The following is a 19,898-nucleotide window of genomic DNA, read 5'->3' on the forward strand; positions in this document are numbered from 1 at the left end:
TTGGGCCAGTGGAGCGAAGAAGGCCGAGAGCACGGAGCTGACCGCATTGCACGAGGGGCCAGCGCCGGCATCTGCGTAGCGGCGCTGGGCGACAGGGGATGAATTAGAGCCCAAGCTGCCGCTCGTGTCGATCGCTACAACGCGATACGAAGTGCTAGCTCCACATCGTCGCCCCAGTCCACCTCGCGGACGAAGGCATCCAAGTCGTCCTCGATGCCGGATTCGGCGTCGCCGCCGTTGTTGGTGCTCGACAATGGGACGGAGAGAGGAGGAGAAAGGACAGAGAGGGGAGGGAATCGATGAAGAGCAGAGCGAAGGGTGAGAGAGTGTGCTAGGGTTTGGTCAGGTGGGATTTTTACTTTTTGAGTGGGAATTGAGTGGGGTACGTGCGGGCCAGGATGGACCGGATCTGACATGGCAAGCGTGACCAGACGCGTCCGGCCGTCTTATATCCACGATAGATTTAGGCTGCATATGAGGGTTGCCGATCAGCCCAGGCATATATGGGTTGTTTGAGGAGTTCATTGGGTCGGGAAAAGTGATAGGTCACTGACCGTGCCGTCCTCCTGGTCAGTATTGGGACCCCAGCTGTAGATGCTCACATGTAAATTTTTATTGTTGGTATCTGGGGTTATGGACACAGAGTTGAGTGGAGATTTCTAGGGAGCTTTAATAAACTGAGTTTGTACAGTAACTGGCCAGCTTTGGTGACAGAGTGTTCGAGTTCTATGAGATATTCTGTGTGCAATGTTGAGATCCTCGCTCCATTAAATTATTTTGAGGTGGGTCAGGCAAGTTGATTCTTCAAGTCTATCTTTTTAAGGGTAATTCAAATCCCTATCTGTTCCTCTTCATAGCTGATGGTCTTTTGAGTATTTTGAACTCCTCCCTCCGTTACAAAGTTGAGTCATCTATTTTGAAACAAAGGAAGTATGAAATAGGGGTAATACATTATCTCTAACAAAGATTGCAAAAATTAATCACGGAGTCTCCAGCTTGTTCTTCGTTGACGACATTCTCCTCTTGTTCAAGGTCACTGTTGAGCAAGCTAATCTAGGTTTTTTTTTACCGTATCTGGTATGAGAAGCAGTAGAATTTTCTCTTGTTCAAGGTCGCTGTTGAGCAAAGTAATCTAGGTTTTTTTACTGTACCTGGTACGAGAGCGAAGACACTCATACCGGATCTCGTCTTCTCTTTAAGAAAGTTCGGAGGCTTAAGAAACTGATCTGATATGAGGCGCGACACGAGCATGGTTATGCGTGCTAGCCTTGTTATTTGTATTGGGCATCTTTGAAATTTTTGCGTAGCTTTGGTACAAGGAGCAGCGAACGCGGCTGTTTGTAACATCCCGATTTTCTGGTATGACTGGCGGTATAAGCATGGCCACTCGTACGTACCTCACGCCGTCTTCTTCTATGTTGCCTTTAGATAACACATTCTTTCCTTTCCATTCAAGCCCCACATGTTATCTTCTAAGGCATGTTTCTTCTACAAAACATGATCTCCTAGAACTTATTAAACATCAAAGTGATTTATTGGTAACTAAAATTTATTATTTCCTTTCAATCGATTACCTTTGGGATTGTACTACACCGCTAGCCTCCAATCCTGACACATGGAGCCTCATTGTCATGCTAATCCTATGGATCTGGGAGGCGAGAAACACCAAGGTTTTTCGTGGGAACGACATTCATTCAGTCATCTCCATAGATGTATGATTGATGATCTAGACCTCTGGACACATAAGAATTAAAAAAGACGGCACTCCTCTCCTCACACTTGCGCATTTCTATGTAATTCTCGTGAGCTTGTGTAATTGCTCTTGAACCGACTACCCCTTTTGAGTAATATATTTAGGTGGGGGGATTCCACTCGGGGATTCCTCAATTTTTTTATTGATACAGTCACTAATGCTCTAACCATTACAAGGTCCATGCACACGCTAACGGATGCCAAACATACACACACGAGCATGATCCTAATCCCATGCTAGAATTACGAAGACCAAAGATAAACCAGCTTTCAGTGAGAAAATAACAACATTTCGGCTTCGTTCGTTTAATCCCAACCCCGCCGGGATCGGAGGGGTTTTGTCCCTAACCCCGTGGGTTTTACACTCGCAGGGGTTGGATCCCCGCTTAGCTTATATGCATATTCGGTTAAACCCGGACGGGTTTATTTCCCATCCAAAACCCCCTCAAACCGCAGGGATTCCACCGGGTTCTGAGCCATGTCTCCCTCCGCGTGGAAGAAAACCATGTTTCATCTCTTCTCGTCTAGTCGTTTCGTCTCGAAAGAAAAATAAGAGGGCAAGAGCGGCGGCGGGGAACGAGCCGGAGAGACGAACTCAATCCTCCATTGAAGACCGGCTGTTGCCTTCTACCTTAACCCCCCCCCCCCTCACTCCCCAGCAGAAGATCCTCGGCACGACCCTCTTCTTCCATCCCGACACGAGCTCAAAGGAGATCTCGAGGTGCAGCGGTGCGAGCACGGCGGCTCCCACAGCGACCCCCATCTCCGGCGTCCGCTCCTCCCAAAAATTATCTTCCCACGGATAAGATTTTTGCCCTCTCCTCACCACTCTTAATTTCTATTCTGCTAGGCTTCCAACTCGTCTGCCAAGAGAGAGGTGTAAACGAACAATTATACGTAGACATGGATTATGCAGGAAAGGATTAGTGGGGATTGGGTGACGGGGTGAGGATCACCCAAACCCTGCGTGGATTGAATCCACTAGGGGATTGGATCCCCAACAACCGAACAAAGCCTTCACGGTTTTGAGACTTGAGGGTCAGGGATAACTAACATAGAGTTTATGACCAAACATAGACTTTGACAACGCCGAGGGACAAAAAATAACTTTTCTGTATTTATTGAATTTATTTTAATATTATAATAGCAGAATCAGGTATATCACTACCAACTCTCGATTATATAACAATAGAGCTTATGTAGAGTCTCTGAATCCTACTGCTTGTACTATACATATATACACATTACTTCACTGCGCCAAAACGGATTGCACACTGCCTAACGTTTTTGAAAGTTTAAGAACTTGATGGAATAGCCGAAGACGAAGAAGATGGCAATGATGTAGGCAAAGTGGGCTATGATAACATAGCCAAGGAAATCATGCCGCACGCCCAAATTATCCTCCAAAAATTGCTTCACCACCATAGGGCTCCCACCGGGGACTAGCAGAGAACCGCCATGGTCACCAAACTGCGATGCAACAACACCATAGATGGTCCAAGACACTGGGTTGGCCCAGTAGTACCACCTCCACCAAATCGGTATCGCCTGCAACAATAAAAACAAAAACCATCCATACATCCATCACAACAATCCTTAATGAACGAATTTGGTTAATTGACAGGTAACACGGTTAATCTTAGCTTGCTTACTGTTCTGACAACGAGGAACCCAGCAAACAGGTTCCAGAGAGGGAGTACAAAGGATACGAGTATGCTTGCAAGCATTGCAGATGGAGTCAATGCTACCAACATCATGCCGAACAATGTGAAGTAGTTGAAGCTTGCAATAACGAAGAACATGAAATAGAAGAACTTGTCAACTTTCCAGTCATATCCAATCATCACATAGATGAGGATTGTGTATAACATCCCTTGGAGGATGTTGTAGATGATCTCCATGCATGCCTGCACAAATAAAAAATTGCACAATTTTGAGAATGGATGGATTTAAAACTTGTTCGTATCTCAAATGTTCAGCGGATCATTTCAAAGAGGAGCTATATAAGGCCAAAATGATTCACAAACAAAATCAAACCTTTCACCACCTTTACTTTATTAAACTCATTCAATTTATTAATATTATAAGCAGGTCGCTGTTAATTCTTTTGAAAAAAATCTAGTTTTTCACCCTCCCTGATTTGGGGTTTCTAATTGTTTCTTAATTTTTAGCTAAGTGATAATCATAGCAACTTCAGAACTTGGGCTCCTTGTATTTGGAATAGGATGGGCTCATACCTTCACCCTGAACAAGCTCAGTGCATCCAAACTACTCCCTCCGTCCCAAAATAAGTGTCGCTCATTTAGTACAAAGTCGTACTAAATCAACGACACTTATTTTGGGACGGAGGGAGTATTAAATTTCAATCAAAATGAGTATCAATTGATCAAGAAATTACCTGAGCTAATGCATAGGATAATGGAGAGTACATCCCTGCCGCCTTTTCACGGTAGAAAACTGTTCTCTCAATTGACACAACAGGCTGAACGGTGAAGCAATTGGTAGCCCCAAGGAAGAAGACAGCAGCATAAGTGGCACCAAGTAGATTGTACAAGTCTTGTTGCGATTCTCTAGCCAAAAATTAACCAGATGAAAAAATATTAGTGCCTCCACGGAGTTAAATTAATGTATCATCCTCTCAAGCCTCAATTATAGCAAGAAAATAGGATCATACATTTTTGTTCCTTTTTGCCAAAACACAGTACCAAATACAACACCATCGAGCAACGTCATAAGATAGCGCATGGCATTGTAGGGTGGATTCTTCCAATAAGATTTGTATTGCTTCCAGAAGTTTGCAACACATTGGTTGTAGAAATTTTGAGAATACTTTGTAGGAAATGAGAGATCCTGATAGCCTGGAGGGGCAACGCCCAATTCCTTAATAAGGTCTTGGTTTTTCCTGGCCATATTTAACAAATGTGAATTTTTGTGGATAGTATAAATGAAAACAACTGCCATTTTGGCGCTTCATTTCAAGAGCATATGTATTTTGTTTTAGTGGAAATGACAACAACTAGTTAATAATGGTGAAAGGTTATGTTCAACGACTGGGTCTACTTACCTATGAAGAACGGAATTAGCATAAATTTCCGCAAAATTTATGTTCAAGTGAGCTTCAGCTAAAGTGGAGCTAACTTCCAGCATCCATGTTGCAGGATTATATCCTTTTGTGATCTTAGCCACACCTGGAATTTCCTGCAATGCAATGGCAGCCTCATGGGCTAGTCTTACTTTTGCTACATCTTCAAGGAGTTCAAGGTATGTTTGGTCTTTAATGACTTTTCTAAGCCCATTGATCATATTTGTAAGTAGGCTATCCGTCAAACTGAAAACTAGTAAAATCCTGGATACCTCCAAACTTGATTGAATCAGTAAAATCTTGGCTACCCTGAACTAAAACATGTAAGCAAAGGAAACTTACCTCGAAATATTCAACTAGTTTATCACAGTGACGACCAAGTTCACCAGCATAAATAACCCGCCCTCCTCTTTTCAAAAGCAGAAGCTAGAAAAGGAACTGGCTGTGAGTTATTTGCATTTCAAGAACTAACACAGTTATAACAAAATGATATACAATATAAACATATATATCGCTAATCGACACTCAGGTTGAAGAACATTTATCCTACACCGCCTGAATTTTACATCACCTAAATTTCATCTTATGGCAAAAGCCATGAAGAACATAAGAAAGTGTATACCAGACACTAACATAAAAACCCGTAAAATATATATAGCCGATTATTTTCTTGGACGGAGAGGAGCGAACCTCATCAAAAGACTCAAATATATCAATGCTTGGTTGATGGATCGTGCAAACAACGGTACGCCCAGTATTGACTGTATTTCTCACTGTCCTCATGACAATTGCTGCAGCTCTAGCATCAAGACCAGAAGTTGGCTCATCCATAAATATAATTGAAGGATTTGCTACTAGCTCCACAGCAATTGTCAGTCTCTTTCTTTGTTCAGTCGATAACCCGTCAACTCCAGGGAGACCAACCATAGCATTACGCAGCACATCAAGTTCTACAAGGGTCATGACTTCCTCCACAAACATCTATGTGAGTGAAGATTAATTTCTTTAGTCACACAAAATAAATAATTTGAAGTTTCAAATATATAGAACATCACATGTTTACTTGAGTATGAAAAGTGGCTTGAAATATGTACCTTTCTCGTAGCGTCATCAACATCTGAGGAAAGACGCAGCCAGGCAGAGTACAGAATGGATTCATATACTGTAACATTTGGTGAATGGATATCAATCTGTTCACAATAGCCACTAATGCGGGCAAAAGTTTCTTGCTTTTTAGGGTAACCGGAGAGGGTGATACTTCCTTCAATAGCTCCACTGGTTTTCCTTCCTGCCAGGACATCCATTAGAGTGGTCTTCCCAGCTCCACTCACACCAACTAGTGCAGTCAGAACTCCTGGCCTAAATGCACCACTGATATCAGAGAGCAACTGGAGACGACTTTCTGTGAATCCTTGTTCCTTCATTTCCTGAAACACAAGATGACACATTTTAATGTTAGAACTCAGTTTTTTTGTCCATATCAACAGATAAGTTTACCATACAAGTAGCAAACTTATGTCTTAATAAGATATGTGTGAGGAGGACTATAGGTAGGCTTACTGCAGGCATGTCCACCCAATAGTTTATATGGTTGAAAGAAAGTGAAAGAGGCTGGAAAGGCAAGGTAGTTCGTGACTGAGCTGGCTTATTTGTGGCTTCCTTAGCACCTGTAGAAACTGCAAGCATAGATAGTGACTAATTGGTATTGTTATTAAGGCGTCGATGGACTTGATAAATATTCCATAAACTTGAGAATATTGTAGAGGCTGCAATAGTCTAAGATGGATACTTAAAGAAGACCTCACCCATAGGTATTGAAGATGGCATAGTAGATGACACACTGGCTTCTGACATTTGCTCTTTGTTTGTGCCACTCTCATTCTCCTTATCTGAAACTAGTGCGTTTGATCTACTGCTAGCTGGAAGAAAACAGAGCATATGTAGTGTGTAAGTACCTTGCTCACTAAGGCATCAAACAAATCTCAGCCAACAGAAAATAATGATACTCACGGCTCAAGTATGTTAGGGCCAGAAGGTACAAAATGTTGAACAAAATAGTGAATCCTATAACGGCTCCAATGGAAAGCCAAAAGCCCCAGTCTCCAGTAAACAAGCCTCTGGATTTAAGAATAGCCTTTCCTACCGTTGGTGCATCAATAGTAGGATCATTGTTTGGCTGTAGTAAAAATGCCTCGCATTAGTTGCGATGTTGCCGCCTTTACATCACACTAAGATATAATGATCTCCTAACTATCCGAGTTTAAAGAAATCAAAGAAAAAATAATACAGTGTTATGAGAAAAACTTACAGTGGCCCACCTACTGGCAAGGAATTCATTGACCGATATTGCATTCTGGCTATACATCATAGGAGATGCCCAGTAAGCCCAGATCCACCATGGTCTGATGTCACCTGTCCACATGAAAATTAGGGATGGAGAAGGTTACTTTGATCCATGCAAATTAGATGTAGGTAGCTGATTTATCATGCCTATAAAGCGAAATATGAATGCCTTTATCAATTATCATGACGGTATGCTTACCTCTAGGGATGATAAATCCTCCAAATATGAAAATAATAAGTTGAACAAACATCCCAAAAGTGTTGGCAACAACCATTGATTTCAAAATAGCACCAAGAAATCGGAACAAAGCCATTGCCATTTGGTGAGTAACGAAGAAAGCTAAAAGTTGGCGGAAGAACCTATAATGAGTAGATAGACGAATAGTAGAGTTATCAATTCAGAACTTTAAAATGCAGAAAATGGAATGAGCACAAGTATTATTTATATGCGGATGGATACCTTCCTGCAGAAGGTGCAAAGCCCATCACATAGTACGTGAGGACAACCCATACCCCAGCCTCCACAAATGAAACAGGAACTTTTAAGATGATGTTTGCCAGTCCGAAGGTCCATGGGGGGAAGAACAAGAAATCTCTTTGTTTGTAGAATGTAGGAAGGATCTTAATGGTCAGTTGTAGCTCAGCAAACCCATTAAACAAAATGGTGATTAAACTGAAAGTCAGAGCTCCAAAGAATTTAGCACCATCGGAAATCTGTCCATGGGGCATCTCTGTTCTGAGGAATACAGTCATGGCCATGAGCCCAAGGAGGATCAACTGGCTGACCTTGAAGATGTAGATGAAGGAGTTGCGCTTCATCAATAGTTGTTCTCTCGACATCACTGCCTTGAATGACTCCCAGCTGGATTGCCCATACTTCGACATGGTCAACGCGGCAGGATGGGTTTTGGATTTTTCAAAAGGAATCTTCAGCTCCTCCAGCATCTGCTGGCCTACATGGAATGACTTGTAATGTTCAGCAAACTCTAGAACTGGCACATAACGATACTGCTCCTGGTCAAGATACCAGTATTGTTGCTGGTCTTTCTTGGAAGTGACCTCTTGAAGGAAGTCAGCAACTCCTTTCCTCTCCGGGCACCGGAAACCAGCGGATTCAAAAAATTCTAAGATGTTCTCGCGTGGCCCATGGTACACTATGTATCCTTCTGATAGCAGAATTATGTCATCAAACAAGTTGTAGGTCTCTGGCGGTGGTTGTAAAAGGGAGATCATCACAGTGTCATTCATCACATGGACCAATTGCCTTACATATTTTACAATCTGAAACGTGCTAGAGCTATCCAAACCAGTGGAAATTTCATCCATGAACAAAGCCCTTGCGGGTCCTGTTAACATCTCCCCTGCCATCGACAGAAGTGAATATTAGCATAACATTAATTAAGTGAGAAATTCGTTTCCACAATGAGTTGAGCGGGGGAGGTTATTCTAGGTAGATGTGCGTACATACCAGTTGTGACACGCTTCTTTTGCCCCCCAGAAATTCCTCTGGTCATCTCATCACCGACGATGTTATCGGCGCAAATGTCAAGCCCAAGCACCTAATGGGAGGTTTTTTTTTAGACTCAGCGTGCAATATTTTGCTAGAGACCTCCATGTAGTTCATAGAATAGGCAAAGCTCACCTTGAGAGTAAGATCGGTTATAATATTAGTCTCATGTCCTTGCACTGCAGTAGCTTTCATGTAAGCGTCGATCTCAGGATCTGGATTTATGCCTGCCTCCCGCTCCCTTGAAGTGAGCTCCGCAAGCATGTCATATCTGGCACCGATACCCAAGCATCGCCTGGAGAAATCTAATGTCTCTCTTACAGTCATCTCTGCATTATGGAGATCATACTGACTGACATACGCACTGGTCCTCTCAGGGTAGAACTCGGAAAAAGCATGACCACAATATGTGATGCTGCCAGATACCTGGGTGTGTTGAAGTATCCAAAGGATGGTGATTATTTTTATCTTATATGGATGTGATCATAATGCATAAGCAAAAAATTAACAAGATGAGTTAAAACCTTGAGGCTTTTGTCAAGCTTCCCTGTAAGGGCTCGCATAAGTGTGCTCTTTCCTGAAGAAGGAGGTCCAAGAAGAAGAGTCATCCTGAAAACAATATGCATGTCGAAAACTTACTTTGCTTCAAAAGGTACAGTTGATCAGTCTGTGCATTTTCCTTTTCCTTGTTGAGTTTATATTTGAGGAAAGCCACTGTGCATTTTTTTTTCCTTTTAAGATTACATTTAGTGGAAAGCAACAAAATGAACGAGTTGCTTTTCTTGCAGGAAGAATAATTGCTACATACTGAAAACCGATTTTGGGGACTACCTGCTGTATCTAAAAACACCTAACTAGATGTAACGTAACAAATTGATACTGCCTCAGGATGTGCATGAGAGACATATGAGAGAGATAATGAGCCTGCTACGGTTATTGTTCTTGCTGGTATAATAAAAGAAACAATTGCAGGAAGAAGAGTGTGATGATTTGCTTGTTACCTGGATGGTTTGAGGATGCCATAGGCGTGTTTGAGTACGGTAGTGGTCCTCTTGTTTGAGGAGCCAAATCGTCCAATAAGACCCTGTAGTCATCGTAGTGTAAACAAACCATCAAATTCAATTCATCCATGACGATGCATACACACCTAATGTGGATACTGACGATGCATATACACCTAATCTGTACAGTAATGGATAATTATGGGTAGATCATACAAAATGTGAATAATCACAATATTAGAAACAAGCAAGGAATTGGTTCATGATAGGGCAAGAAGCGCCTAATTGGCCTCTGTTTCCTTCCCGTGGTAAGAGTGACTTCACCAGAAAGAAGAATATGAAGAAAAAAAAACGACCCCCCCGGCCCTCGCGTCGTCCTCCCGAGGGCGACTCGGGGGCGACTAGGGTTTCCCCGCGCCGCCACCCCCTCAATCCCAGCCCCTCCTCGCCGCCACCTGAGGGGATCGACAGGCAAGCCTGCTGGGTTGTCGATGAAGGTGGTGGTGAGGTGCTGCGTTGCTTCGTGCCCCCGCGAAGGACCTGGATGCCGGGGCGGCGGCCCCGGACGGCGAGGCGGCGCTGCCTCCGCGACCGGCGCGCGCGCAGGAAGAGGTGGCCGGCATCCTCGGCTGCCCGGGCAGCGAGGATCCGGCGGGCGGTCGCGGCGTGGAGTCCCTCTGCCTCAGATCTGAAGGTCAGGCGCCCTCCTCCCCTGCTCTCTCCTCCCCGCCGGTCGTACCCTTCTGCGACTCTGGTCGCCAGATCCGGTGCTGGTGGGGTGGGGGTGCTCAGGTTCGAGCCCGGGGGAAACCCTTGGCCGGTCCTCCGGTCACGACGGTGACAGCGCATGTGCGTGTCGTGTTCTTCGCTGGAGGCGCCGTCGAGGGCTCTCCTCTTCACCCCCGTCCCAGACCTCGGGTGAAAACCCAAAACCCATCTCGGGTTGGCCGGCGGCGGCGCCTTGTGCGTCGCGTCCTTGTTGGAGGCGCCGTCTTGGGTGTCTGGTTCTTCGGGAGAGAGTTGAGGTGGTTGGTGGGCGTCCGTCAGCTGCGAGGCCAAGTTTGCGTTTTTCCGTGGAGGGTGCTCGTTCCCGCAAGAGTCCTTCTTGCGTCCATGGATCGGGACCTGGTGCTCCCCTTCTCCGCCTCTTGGACTCGGCAGCTTTCTTCTTCGGCGACCTCCCGACGGCTATCCTTCTGCTCTTGGTTGTTCAGGAGAGGTGGCAGTGCAGCTGTGGTGTGTGCCTGCGGCGTGGCGAGGGCTGTGCAACTTGTCTGCGATGGGGATCCGACTGGCATCTGCTCTAGTTCTCGGGTGAGCGCCAACGATCCGACGGTGCGGCGCCTTCGAGCCTAGGCGAGAGGAAAGGGTTCCTCTTCGGCGTTGGGAGCGATGTTCTTCCCTTGCCCTTGGGTTCAGACAGTTCACACCTTTCTCTGGCCTTCGGCTGATCATCGAGGCTTCTCTGCTGCTCCTCTCTCTGTTGACTATGTGCAGTAGGCTTCGACACTACTAGCTGGGCTCTCCATGTATTTTCTTTCTGCTCTAGTGTGCGTTGCTTTGTTAGCTGTTCACTAAGCTCCAGTGTATCTTTCGGTCGCTATTGCTTGGTGGCCTTGTGTAATCCTGGCCGGTTGATGGCTTCGTTAATTCAAAGCCGGGCTCCTCCTTAAGCCTTCGTTCTAAAAAAAAAAGAGTGACTTCACCACGACTTAGCTAGCACAGCACACGCCTTGGCCTCTTAAAGACATTTCGTCGAACACCTCCATGACGCTCGCCATTGGAGCCAGCGCGCGTGTCCCATCTCCGCCGCCCAATTAAGGGCCGGCGGCGCAGGTCGAGGTCTCTGCTGCTCCTCTCCCCTGTCTCTTTCTCGTGGTGTCCTCTCTCTTCCCGGTACGTCGGCAGGTGGGCAAGGGCGGGTGCGGAGAGCAGCTGCGGTGGTTGTACGGGTGTAGAGGGAGCAGCGGCGGGTGTGGAGCATAGGCTCAACCACTCTGTCCCTTATGTGTTTTTTTCTTCTCTGAACCACAGCTCGGCAGCACACTATGTTAGTCATTTCATCAAGGCTCAAACAACAAATGTTACAGAGCGAACCAACCTACAGTTGGACGGCTAGGTGGATAATGGTATCTCAGCCCATCAGGATTTAAGTCTTGGTAATCGCATTTATTCTGAATTTATTTTAGGATTTTCGGTGATACGCGTTCAGTGGGAAGAGACGTTTCCGTCGACTACGAGGCACCTAGGACGGCTTCGTAAAATCTCAAGATAATATGTCAGCTCAGTCTTTCGGAGGTGCACATAGGGGCAGAATGTGCGTGTGTGCTTTCATAGGAGGGAAGACTCCCGACCTAAATATATTTAAAAATGATAGGTAGCCTTCACTAATGGGTAGTACTCTGCGTAAAATCAAGAAATTCAAAAAATAAAAAATTGGGGCAACATGCTCCTATGCGTTAACTCCGTGACTTTTTTATAAAGTTTGAACATTCGAGGAGCTCGTGGCAAAAAAAAAGACAAAATCAGGCATGAACAATGCGACTTTCAAAAATTTCTTAGACACCTGGAATTTTTCCTTTTTGCCACGAGCTCCTCAAATGTCAAAACTTTCATCAATTTTGCACGGTGATCATGCATTTAAGCATCTTGCTTGGAAAAAAAATTGAGGTTTTAAAAAACTATTCTTACCGATTTTATTGTTCATGTCCGGGCTCAGATCCAAATCGCCGGCTCCATTGCTGCCTCCACATCTGTTATGGTGTTTGCACAGTTTTCCTTCTTGCAGTTGCTTTCCTGATTCACATGGTCACGTGCTTGAATGATGCTATTAAATCTCGACCCTACGAAAGATGCATTGTCGTATATTTTCCTCTGGACCGACAGAGATGAGCAAGGGGCATATGTGTATTTCTTCAAATATGTTAGTCTCTGTTTGACATTAGTGATATTTTTGGCACTTTGGTTATGACTAGTGGTATTTGAAACTTTCGGATTTACCTAGTGGTATTTTGGCTATCCTTTATTGAACATATTTTGTATATATGCCGCTATCTATGATTTTAATTTTGTTTTCCTTCTTTTCTAGTGTGTATCATATATTAGAGAATAAGGAGTGAGACTGCTCGGCTATAGTGGCATGTTCATACATCCCGAGAAGATGCACAAAACACATCATCCATCTACCTAAAATACCGATGTCACTATCTGGAATCTCTCTGCCTATCTAGCTAACGATGAGCAAAAGGCTTCCCCATCTGACCGCAGAAACCTAGCCACAATCCATGCTCTCCCTTCCCAATCAGTGGCAGAGAGGACCGCATCCGCGGCTGGTACCACATGATGAAACATCAACGCATTCCTATGCTTCCAAACTTCCAAGAGTGTGATAGTGAGGATGGTTCTAAAGTCCTTCGAGGCAACCTCGGAACACAAGGAACCCTAGCCGACGAGTGTGTCAGTGGCTTGAGACACCTACTTGGCTTTACCACAAGCAAAGAGTACCCCAAGCCACACTGAAAGAGAGGATGCAGTCAACCAGATGATCAATTATCTCATGTATTAGTCGCATAACAAACATGCTGCCTAGTGTGGTAGTCCACAGTGTGCTGGGCTATCACAGGTCCAACAACGATTCTTCATAGCAAGCCAGACAAAGAACATGCAGTTTAGAAGGGCTCTCGAATTCCATACAAGCCTTGCCACAGGAATCACCTCCTGGCCTGCAAAACATGTCCCGTAAGCTAATCTCATAGGATAGAGACCGCTTGTTTACGAAGGCCACTGAAGATAGGGTTAGTTGGATATAGGGTGGTTTCTTCACCGCTCCTTCAGGGTGGTGGATTTAGGGTTCCCAACGGTTTCTAGAGTGTTGGTGACAACAATGCCTCCCTTGGAATTTTTTTTTGGCTTCGTCTGCATCTCTATAGTGCCTCCTCTAGCGGCATTGGAAGGCGGGGTCAATTTTTTCAGGAGTTGTTGAAAAATAATTGTACACTCTTATGGGGGCGACAATAGAGTCATTCTTAAAAGGACGAGTGCTTTGGTGAACGACTGGTGAATAGAGCCAGGGGAGCATGCTCCTCTCCTCCAACCTCATCGAGTGGAGGTGACGGATCAGTGTTTTGACGAGCATCGTCAAGGTCTCGGCCGACACGCCACAAGACCTCGGCTTGTAGTGAGCTACATATTCAGCTCACAACACAACTTGTTACATTCTAGTGCTTCAATAGATAAGGCCGTAATGGACACACTCGTCTTGTTTCCAATGGGGCTTCAATGATTACGACCTGCAACGATGAGCAACGAAGGTGTTGTGTGTAGGGACCCCCCAAGTTTTCCCTTCATGCCTAGGACTGACTAATAAATGACACATGCTCACTCCAAAAAGACCCAAACGCGGTTTCCTTTGAGTTTTTTTTGGCTAATTTGGTTTCTACTCGAAATATTTTTTCAAAGTGATGAAGTATATTGGTAGTCCCATCGCAAAAAAGGATATATATAGTTACTCTATCAGATTCAAGACATCTATTAATATACTAATCTCTTTAGATTTGAAGCGACTTGGCGCACTGGGGATTGTGCGATATGCTATGGGCCCATCTGTTAGGATGTCTCTCGTTGGGCCAGCCAGTTTCCCCGATTTTGAGAGGGTATTGTCTGATGTTTTGTTTTTCTTTCTTTTTTGGTATTTTACACCGGTTATAATAGTTTTTATTTTGTTTTTTCCTGCTTTTTTATTTCCCTATTTTCTTTATTTCTTGGTTTTTTATTTTTACATTTTATTTTTCCACATGCTAATTCATAAATATTTATTAAAAGTAATGAACGTTTTAAAAACTATTACATTTTTTTCGAATTCATGAATATTTTCAAAGTTCAACAAGAATTTTAAATCCATGACATTATAAAATTTTTAAACCTTTTAGAAATTCACGAGCATTGTTTGAAATCCACAATTTTTTTTATAATTTTCAAAACATTCCTTTAAATTCCTCTTTTTAAATGTGCAACATTTTTTAAACTTCAAGGTTTTTAAAAATACGTGACTTCTTTTGATTTAATGAACTTCTTTAAATTAAAAAAATATGATGGCCTGTTTTTTCTAAGCTAGCAGTGGAGCGAGTAGAAAAAAAGCTAAGCGAGCGAGTGGAGCAGGGAGCCAAGCTGAGAGAGCGAGAGCCTCATTGGTCGACCTGTGTGAGCATTATAACAACAATTTACAGTTTCAATATAGAATAAGAGCTGACACCGAGGCTGAAACGTGTTAATAACTCCACGATCACACACCTAACAACTTCACTCTTCACTCTAAACAAATATCGTCTCCAATATCAGCCCAAACCATATACGAGTGGAAAAAAAATACGGCCAGGACAAAATTAAAATCCAAGCCAGCATAGATAAAGCGAAAACGAAACAACCGCCTGCAATAACATAGTAGTAGGAATAAAAAGTAATGCCACAAGTGAAGAACGGCGGACGAAGCGTACGTTAGCCTCCACCGCCGCGTGTGTGTTGTGCATGCCTTGTGTTTGTGTTGGGTTTGTTGTGATGTGCCCACAGCTGAACCCGTGTAGTGTTTGTGTGCCTGTTTGTTGGACCTTGTCTGCGGTGGTGGTGTGTGTGTTGTTCGGTTGGTACCTTGTTGACTTTGTGCTCGGTGGTTGCTTTATTTATAAAGCGGGGGCGAAAGCATTTTTCGGTATTAGTTGAAGCCTGGTTTGCTACTCCCTCAGTCCTAAAATAAGTGTCTTAATTTTGTACTAATTTTAGTATAAATTTGTGTTAAACTTGAGACAATTATTTTGAGACGAAGGTAGTACAAAATTAGCCTTGCAATATGTTGAAACCCAAATGGACAGTCCTTGGATTGGATGGATCAGACGAAAAATGACGAGTCTTGTGTTGAAACGAGACAGAATTAAAAACGATGATGGAGGCCATGAAACAAGCAAGCCACGCATGCAAGTTTGCGCAGGGTCCATACGTACGTATGCATGTGTATAGGTGTAGCCGTGTAGGAGAATGTAAGGTACTCCATACCTGTAGGAAGTTAGTGGTTTCGTTCCAGAGCGTGGGGAGCGACCGGCTGCCGACGAAGGCGTCGACCTCGACGGAGAGGTCCTGGTACCGCACCTCGATGGCCGGGAGGTCGATGCCCACCCTGTCGGCGCGGTCCCTGAGGCGCCGGAGGAAGCGCTCGCTGTCGTCCTGGAAGACGCGCTCCAGGAGCGCGCGGCCGGCCTCGCCGCGGGCAAGCTGCTCGATGTGCACCAGACCTGCGCCGTCTTGATTGAGGACGATGGCGTGGCGCATGCGGTCGTAGGTGGGCAGCTTCTCGAGCGCCGCCCACCGGAGGTTCTCCTCGTCGTTGTCGCTGCGCGACTGCGCCCGCCTGAACGGGTCGTCCGTGTCCGGCTGCCGGAACGAGTGGGAGATGGAGGAGCCCCAGCTCATGCTCCGCCGGTTACTTGACTGGGCCGACGTCCCTGATGATGCTGCTGCCATCGTCGGTTCCATAGCCTAGCTATGGTCTCACGAGTCACGACTGCCCCGCTGTTAGATAGGGCAGGCTCGTATATATGCACACGGTGCCCGTTAGCGCGATTGCAACGTAATACTGCTTTTTTTTGGCCGGAGAAACTTAGTACCTATTCATGACACTACAAAGAACAATAGAAGTTCATCTCAAAAAGAAAAAAGAACAATAGAAGTAACAAAAACTACAATCAGATCCATGAACAACGTAGCGACAACTACAAGCGCCGGCAAGCCGAAGACACGCTGCTCACTTTCTCATCGAAGCCAGGCAAACCTTATTGCAGTAGACAGTCGAAAAGTCATCGTACTAACACTACTAGAAAAACCCCTACTAATGGCGCACCTAGTATGGCTATTAATGGCGCATCTGTGGTGCGCCATTAATAGCACACCATTAGTAATTTTTACTAATGGCGCACCACCTGGTGCGCCATTAGTATCTGGTATACTAATGGCGCACCGCGGATGCGCCATTAGTATAGGCCAGGGTGCGCCATTAGTATGCCTCCCAGGGGCCATGTATACCCAGGTGCTCTGGCATACTAATGGTGCACCACCTTTGGATGCGCCATTAGTAACCGCGGCATACTAATGGCGCACTACCCAGTGATGCGCCATTAGTATGCACTGTCATACTAATGGCGCACTGTCATGTGATGCGCCATTAGTATGAATATTAGGTTTTTTTATTTTTTTATTTTCTGTTTTTTGCACAGGTTACAAAATGTATAATTTGACAAAATATAGACAGCACACATCAACAACAGATTCATCAAATACAATAGAAGATTAGTCTTTGAATACAATTCATCATATTAGTCTCCGAATACAATTCATCATATTAGTCTCCGAATTGAAAAGACCGAACAAAGATAGAACATTATATTACAAGTCTCGAGACCGCGAGTAGCGAGTTTGTCTTCACATTACAAGTCGATATCGATCATCTAAACTACCATCACATAGAAGAGAGCTGCGGTCATCACGATGAGCATCATCACGATGAAACTCGTCTTCATCCGGTTCCTCCAAAGCTCCCTCCCCTCTCCCGCTAGATAGCGGGCGTATCTAGATTCGGCCTCGGCCCTAGTGGTGTATCCTTTGTAACTGTTACCGCTGAATCGGTGAACCTGTCTCCGACACTCCTCCCAATCGTCGTAGACTCCGGGAACCTTACCCTTGTACACGACATACGACGGCATCGCTATGCACTAGCCAAACGAAACGTTAGTACCAATTCACAGACAATACATAAGCAATATATAAGTATGCAACAGAACGATCGGAAGAGAAAAGCAAGACATTAATAGCATCGATTACATCTAAGTTGAACGACTCTCGAAACCAAAAAGACATACTACAAGTTCATTAAAGTTTAATTACAACATGAGCCAATCGATGTTTCAGAACTAGACACAGCATCACTGCTTTCGACTCGACTCAAGGGACCGGAGCGTGGATGAAGCCGCCGTCTATCATGGGAGTCATGAAATAACGGTCGTTGTCAGCCTGCATTTGTAGCATTGTGTCGATGTCACTGTTGGACGGTTGATTTTTGAGGTAGAACTGCCCCGAGGTACGAAGGACATCTTGATGGATGATTTCCGCAAACTCCGACTGGATGCGAAAGAATTTTTGTCGGAGGTCCGCGTCCTGGATTGCCGACACGCTCGCGGCCCAATGTTTGAGTTTACTCGGTAGCAGAAGTTGATGATGGTCCCGTACGATCGCCCGCATGTGATGGATGGCGTAGTAGGCACCCTTCTGACCGCCAGGCGGCTGCTTGACGCAGCAGAACGTCGTATTGTGGGAGAACACGTGCTTGTCGTACTTACGAATAGGCCTGGTGAAGGTGCCTCCGGATTTGGCGTAGCCGGGGAGAACATCATCAAGAACCTTCTTGACATTTGTGTAGTCTACGTTCGACTGACGGTCCGGGTCGAAATACGTGGCCATGGAATATTTGGGGCTTAGGAGGATGAGCGTGCAACGTGTGTCACTGCAAAAAACACGGAATGTTAAAAGAAAAACGATCGAAATGTAAGAATTCATATGTTACGGGCCGGTTGAGGGGAGGACTTACTCGGGAAAGTAAGGCACGAGGAAGTTATCCTTATCTTGGTTTGCCAGAATGACGCCTTCAAGGTAAGAACTCGCGACTTGCCGGTCCCCAGCGCTGCCCAAGATCTTGGCACACATGTAGAAGGGGTCGACTATCACGATGTCCGGGGTCTTGTCGCGAATGATCCGCATCTCCATACTCAGCGAAAATAGCCGAACGAAGGTGTAGTGCAGCGGATGAAGGTTCAACATAGCGTGGATGTCATCAAAACGCAGGACGATCGTACGCCCGATGGAGTTATCCACAAAGCCCTTGCCCTCTGGCACCTTGGCCGCGAAAACCGGGTATGCCACATCCTTCTCCCTGAGACGCCGCTTCTCCAAAGAAAGAACACTGTCATGCAGACTCCGCATAGCACCGGTTGCAGCATTGAGCATATTTGTCGGTAGCATCGCCCTACCCGCCACATGCACCCTCCTCGAGATATCCTGCGGTGAAGGTGGCCCGTCCTGAGCACGGATCGTACTCGGTGCCGGCTGGCTCGCACCCTTCTTAGTCTTTCTTTTGCGTGCCTTCTTCTTCTCCTGTAATGGGACCGAGTTCTGCTCACAGACCGCCTTCTTGAGTGTGTTGGGGCTAATAATATTTTGCACCTCGCCTATCTGAGGCTCGGTGAAGTCGGCAGCTGGAGGCGTCTCCTGAGAGCTGAACGCCAGACGGCGCCTGTTGCAACTTGGCTTCTCCGCGGTACCAGCTAGATCGCACACGTCTTTTGTTGGGTTTGGTTCTTGAGAAGGAGGCCCCATGAAGTCGCCATCGTACCCATGCTCGGCAAAGTACTGATCAACGTTGCCAAATGTATCATCGTCGTCGTCGTCGTCGTTCTGATCCTGTGCCATATGCATGTTTGGATCCAGTGGCATAGGGATGTCCGGCACCGTTACGGCGGTCTTTCCATGGGGCCGACTTGGCGCCAGCACGACTGGCGGTGTTGTCTTTGGGGTGGTTTCCCCCGCCCCCAAATGAATCTAGCTCTTCGGCCAAAGCAGGGGCCAGCTCAGGCAGGCGCTGAGGGTCATCACGTCTTCATCGTCGGCCCCGACGGGTCGAATCGGAGATAACAAGTCGTCGCAGCCTGGCAGCACCCGAACCAGTTGAACCCTAAACAAGTTGGGTGGCATCTGGGTACCGTGGAACAAGGGGTTGCCCGGTTGAACGATTTTGCCCTTGGCGACATCGACCAACTCGTTGTTCACGAAGTGGAGGAGAGTGCACGGAACGTCGGCGGCGCCCTGCGAAAACATGTAGGGCGTTAGGGATGCCCAGTCAAAGGCAAGGAGATGAAGTCCTCGGCCGAGAGAGGCTTAATTAGTTACCGTGATGATGGCGTCGAGCTCGGCTAATGTCGACGCACCGCCAACGGCGGGCGTGCAGTTGACGGAGGGGCCGCTTGCTGAAGAGGTGCCGGCCGGCGTACACCCGGGTGCATTAAGCTCCCGTGCCGGCGTCGGAGACACCAATGCCGCCTCCGTCGGAGGCACCAATGGCCCCGCCATCGCATTATGCGAGTTGCTGGCCGTGAAGCTAGGAATCGGGGGCGGCCCCTGT

General features: G+C 45.9%; 1 protein-coding gene across 2 annotated transcripts; it reads right to left on the reverse strand.

The window, feature by feature from the left end:
• Positions 1–2,851: 2,851 nt before the first annotated feature.
• LOC119336823 (ABC transporter G family member 48-like) lies at positions 2,852–10,081 on the reverse strand. 2 transcript variants are annotated; one of them, XM_037608903.1, is made up of 18 exons: positions 9,686–10,081; positions 9,209–9,293; positions 8,820–9,110; positions 8,646–8,736; positions 7,638–8,538; positions 7,377–7,537; positions 7,143–7,246; positions 6,845–7,010; positions 6,640–6,753; positions 6,395–6,510; positions 5,929–6,261; positions 5,525–5,815; positions 5,177–5,260; positions 4,817–4,950; positions 4,427–4,654; positions 4,151–4,322; positions 3,405–3,659; positions 2,852–3,300 (listed from the first exon to the last, which is right to left on the reverse strand). In XM_037608903.1, the coding sequence occupies exons 2-18, from the start codon at positions 9,290–9,292 to the stop codon at positions 3,031–3,033; spliced, it is 3,795 nt and encodes a 1,264-aa protein (XP_037464800.1). In that variant the 5' UTR covers position 9,293; positions 9,686–10,081; the 3' UTR covers positions 2,852–3,030. The 2 variants fall into 2 exon arrangements, with proteins under 2 accessions (XP_037464800.1, XP_037464801.1); XM_037608904.1 differs by lacking the exon at positions 9,686–10,081 and having other exon boundaries at positions 8,820–9,013.
• Positions 10,082–19,898: the final 9,817 nt, after the last annotated feature.

Source organism: Triticum dicoccoides, chromosome 7B (assembly GCF_002162155.2).
Source record: "Triticum dicoccoides isolate Atlit2015 ecotype Zavitan chromosome 7B, WEW_v2.0, whole genome shotgun sequence".
NCBI lineage: Eukaryota > Viridiplantae > Streptophyta > Magnoliopsida > Poales > Poaceae > Triticum > Triticum dicoccoides.

Coding starts and splice junctions, on each gene's coding strand:
- LOC119336823 (XM_037608903.1), bottom strand. CDS start 9,292: ATGACTCTTCTTCTTGGACCTCCTTCTTCAGGAAAGAGCACACTTATG. Junction 9,111..9,208: donor AGCTTGACAAAAGCCTCAAG/GTTTTAACTCAT, acceptor CAACACACCCAG/GTATCTGGCAGCATCACATA. Junction 8,737..8,819: donor TAACCGATCTTACTCTCAAG/GTGAGCTTTGCC, acceptor ACCTCCCATTAG/GTGCTTGGGCTTGACATTTG.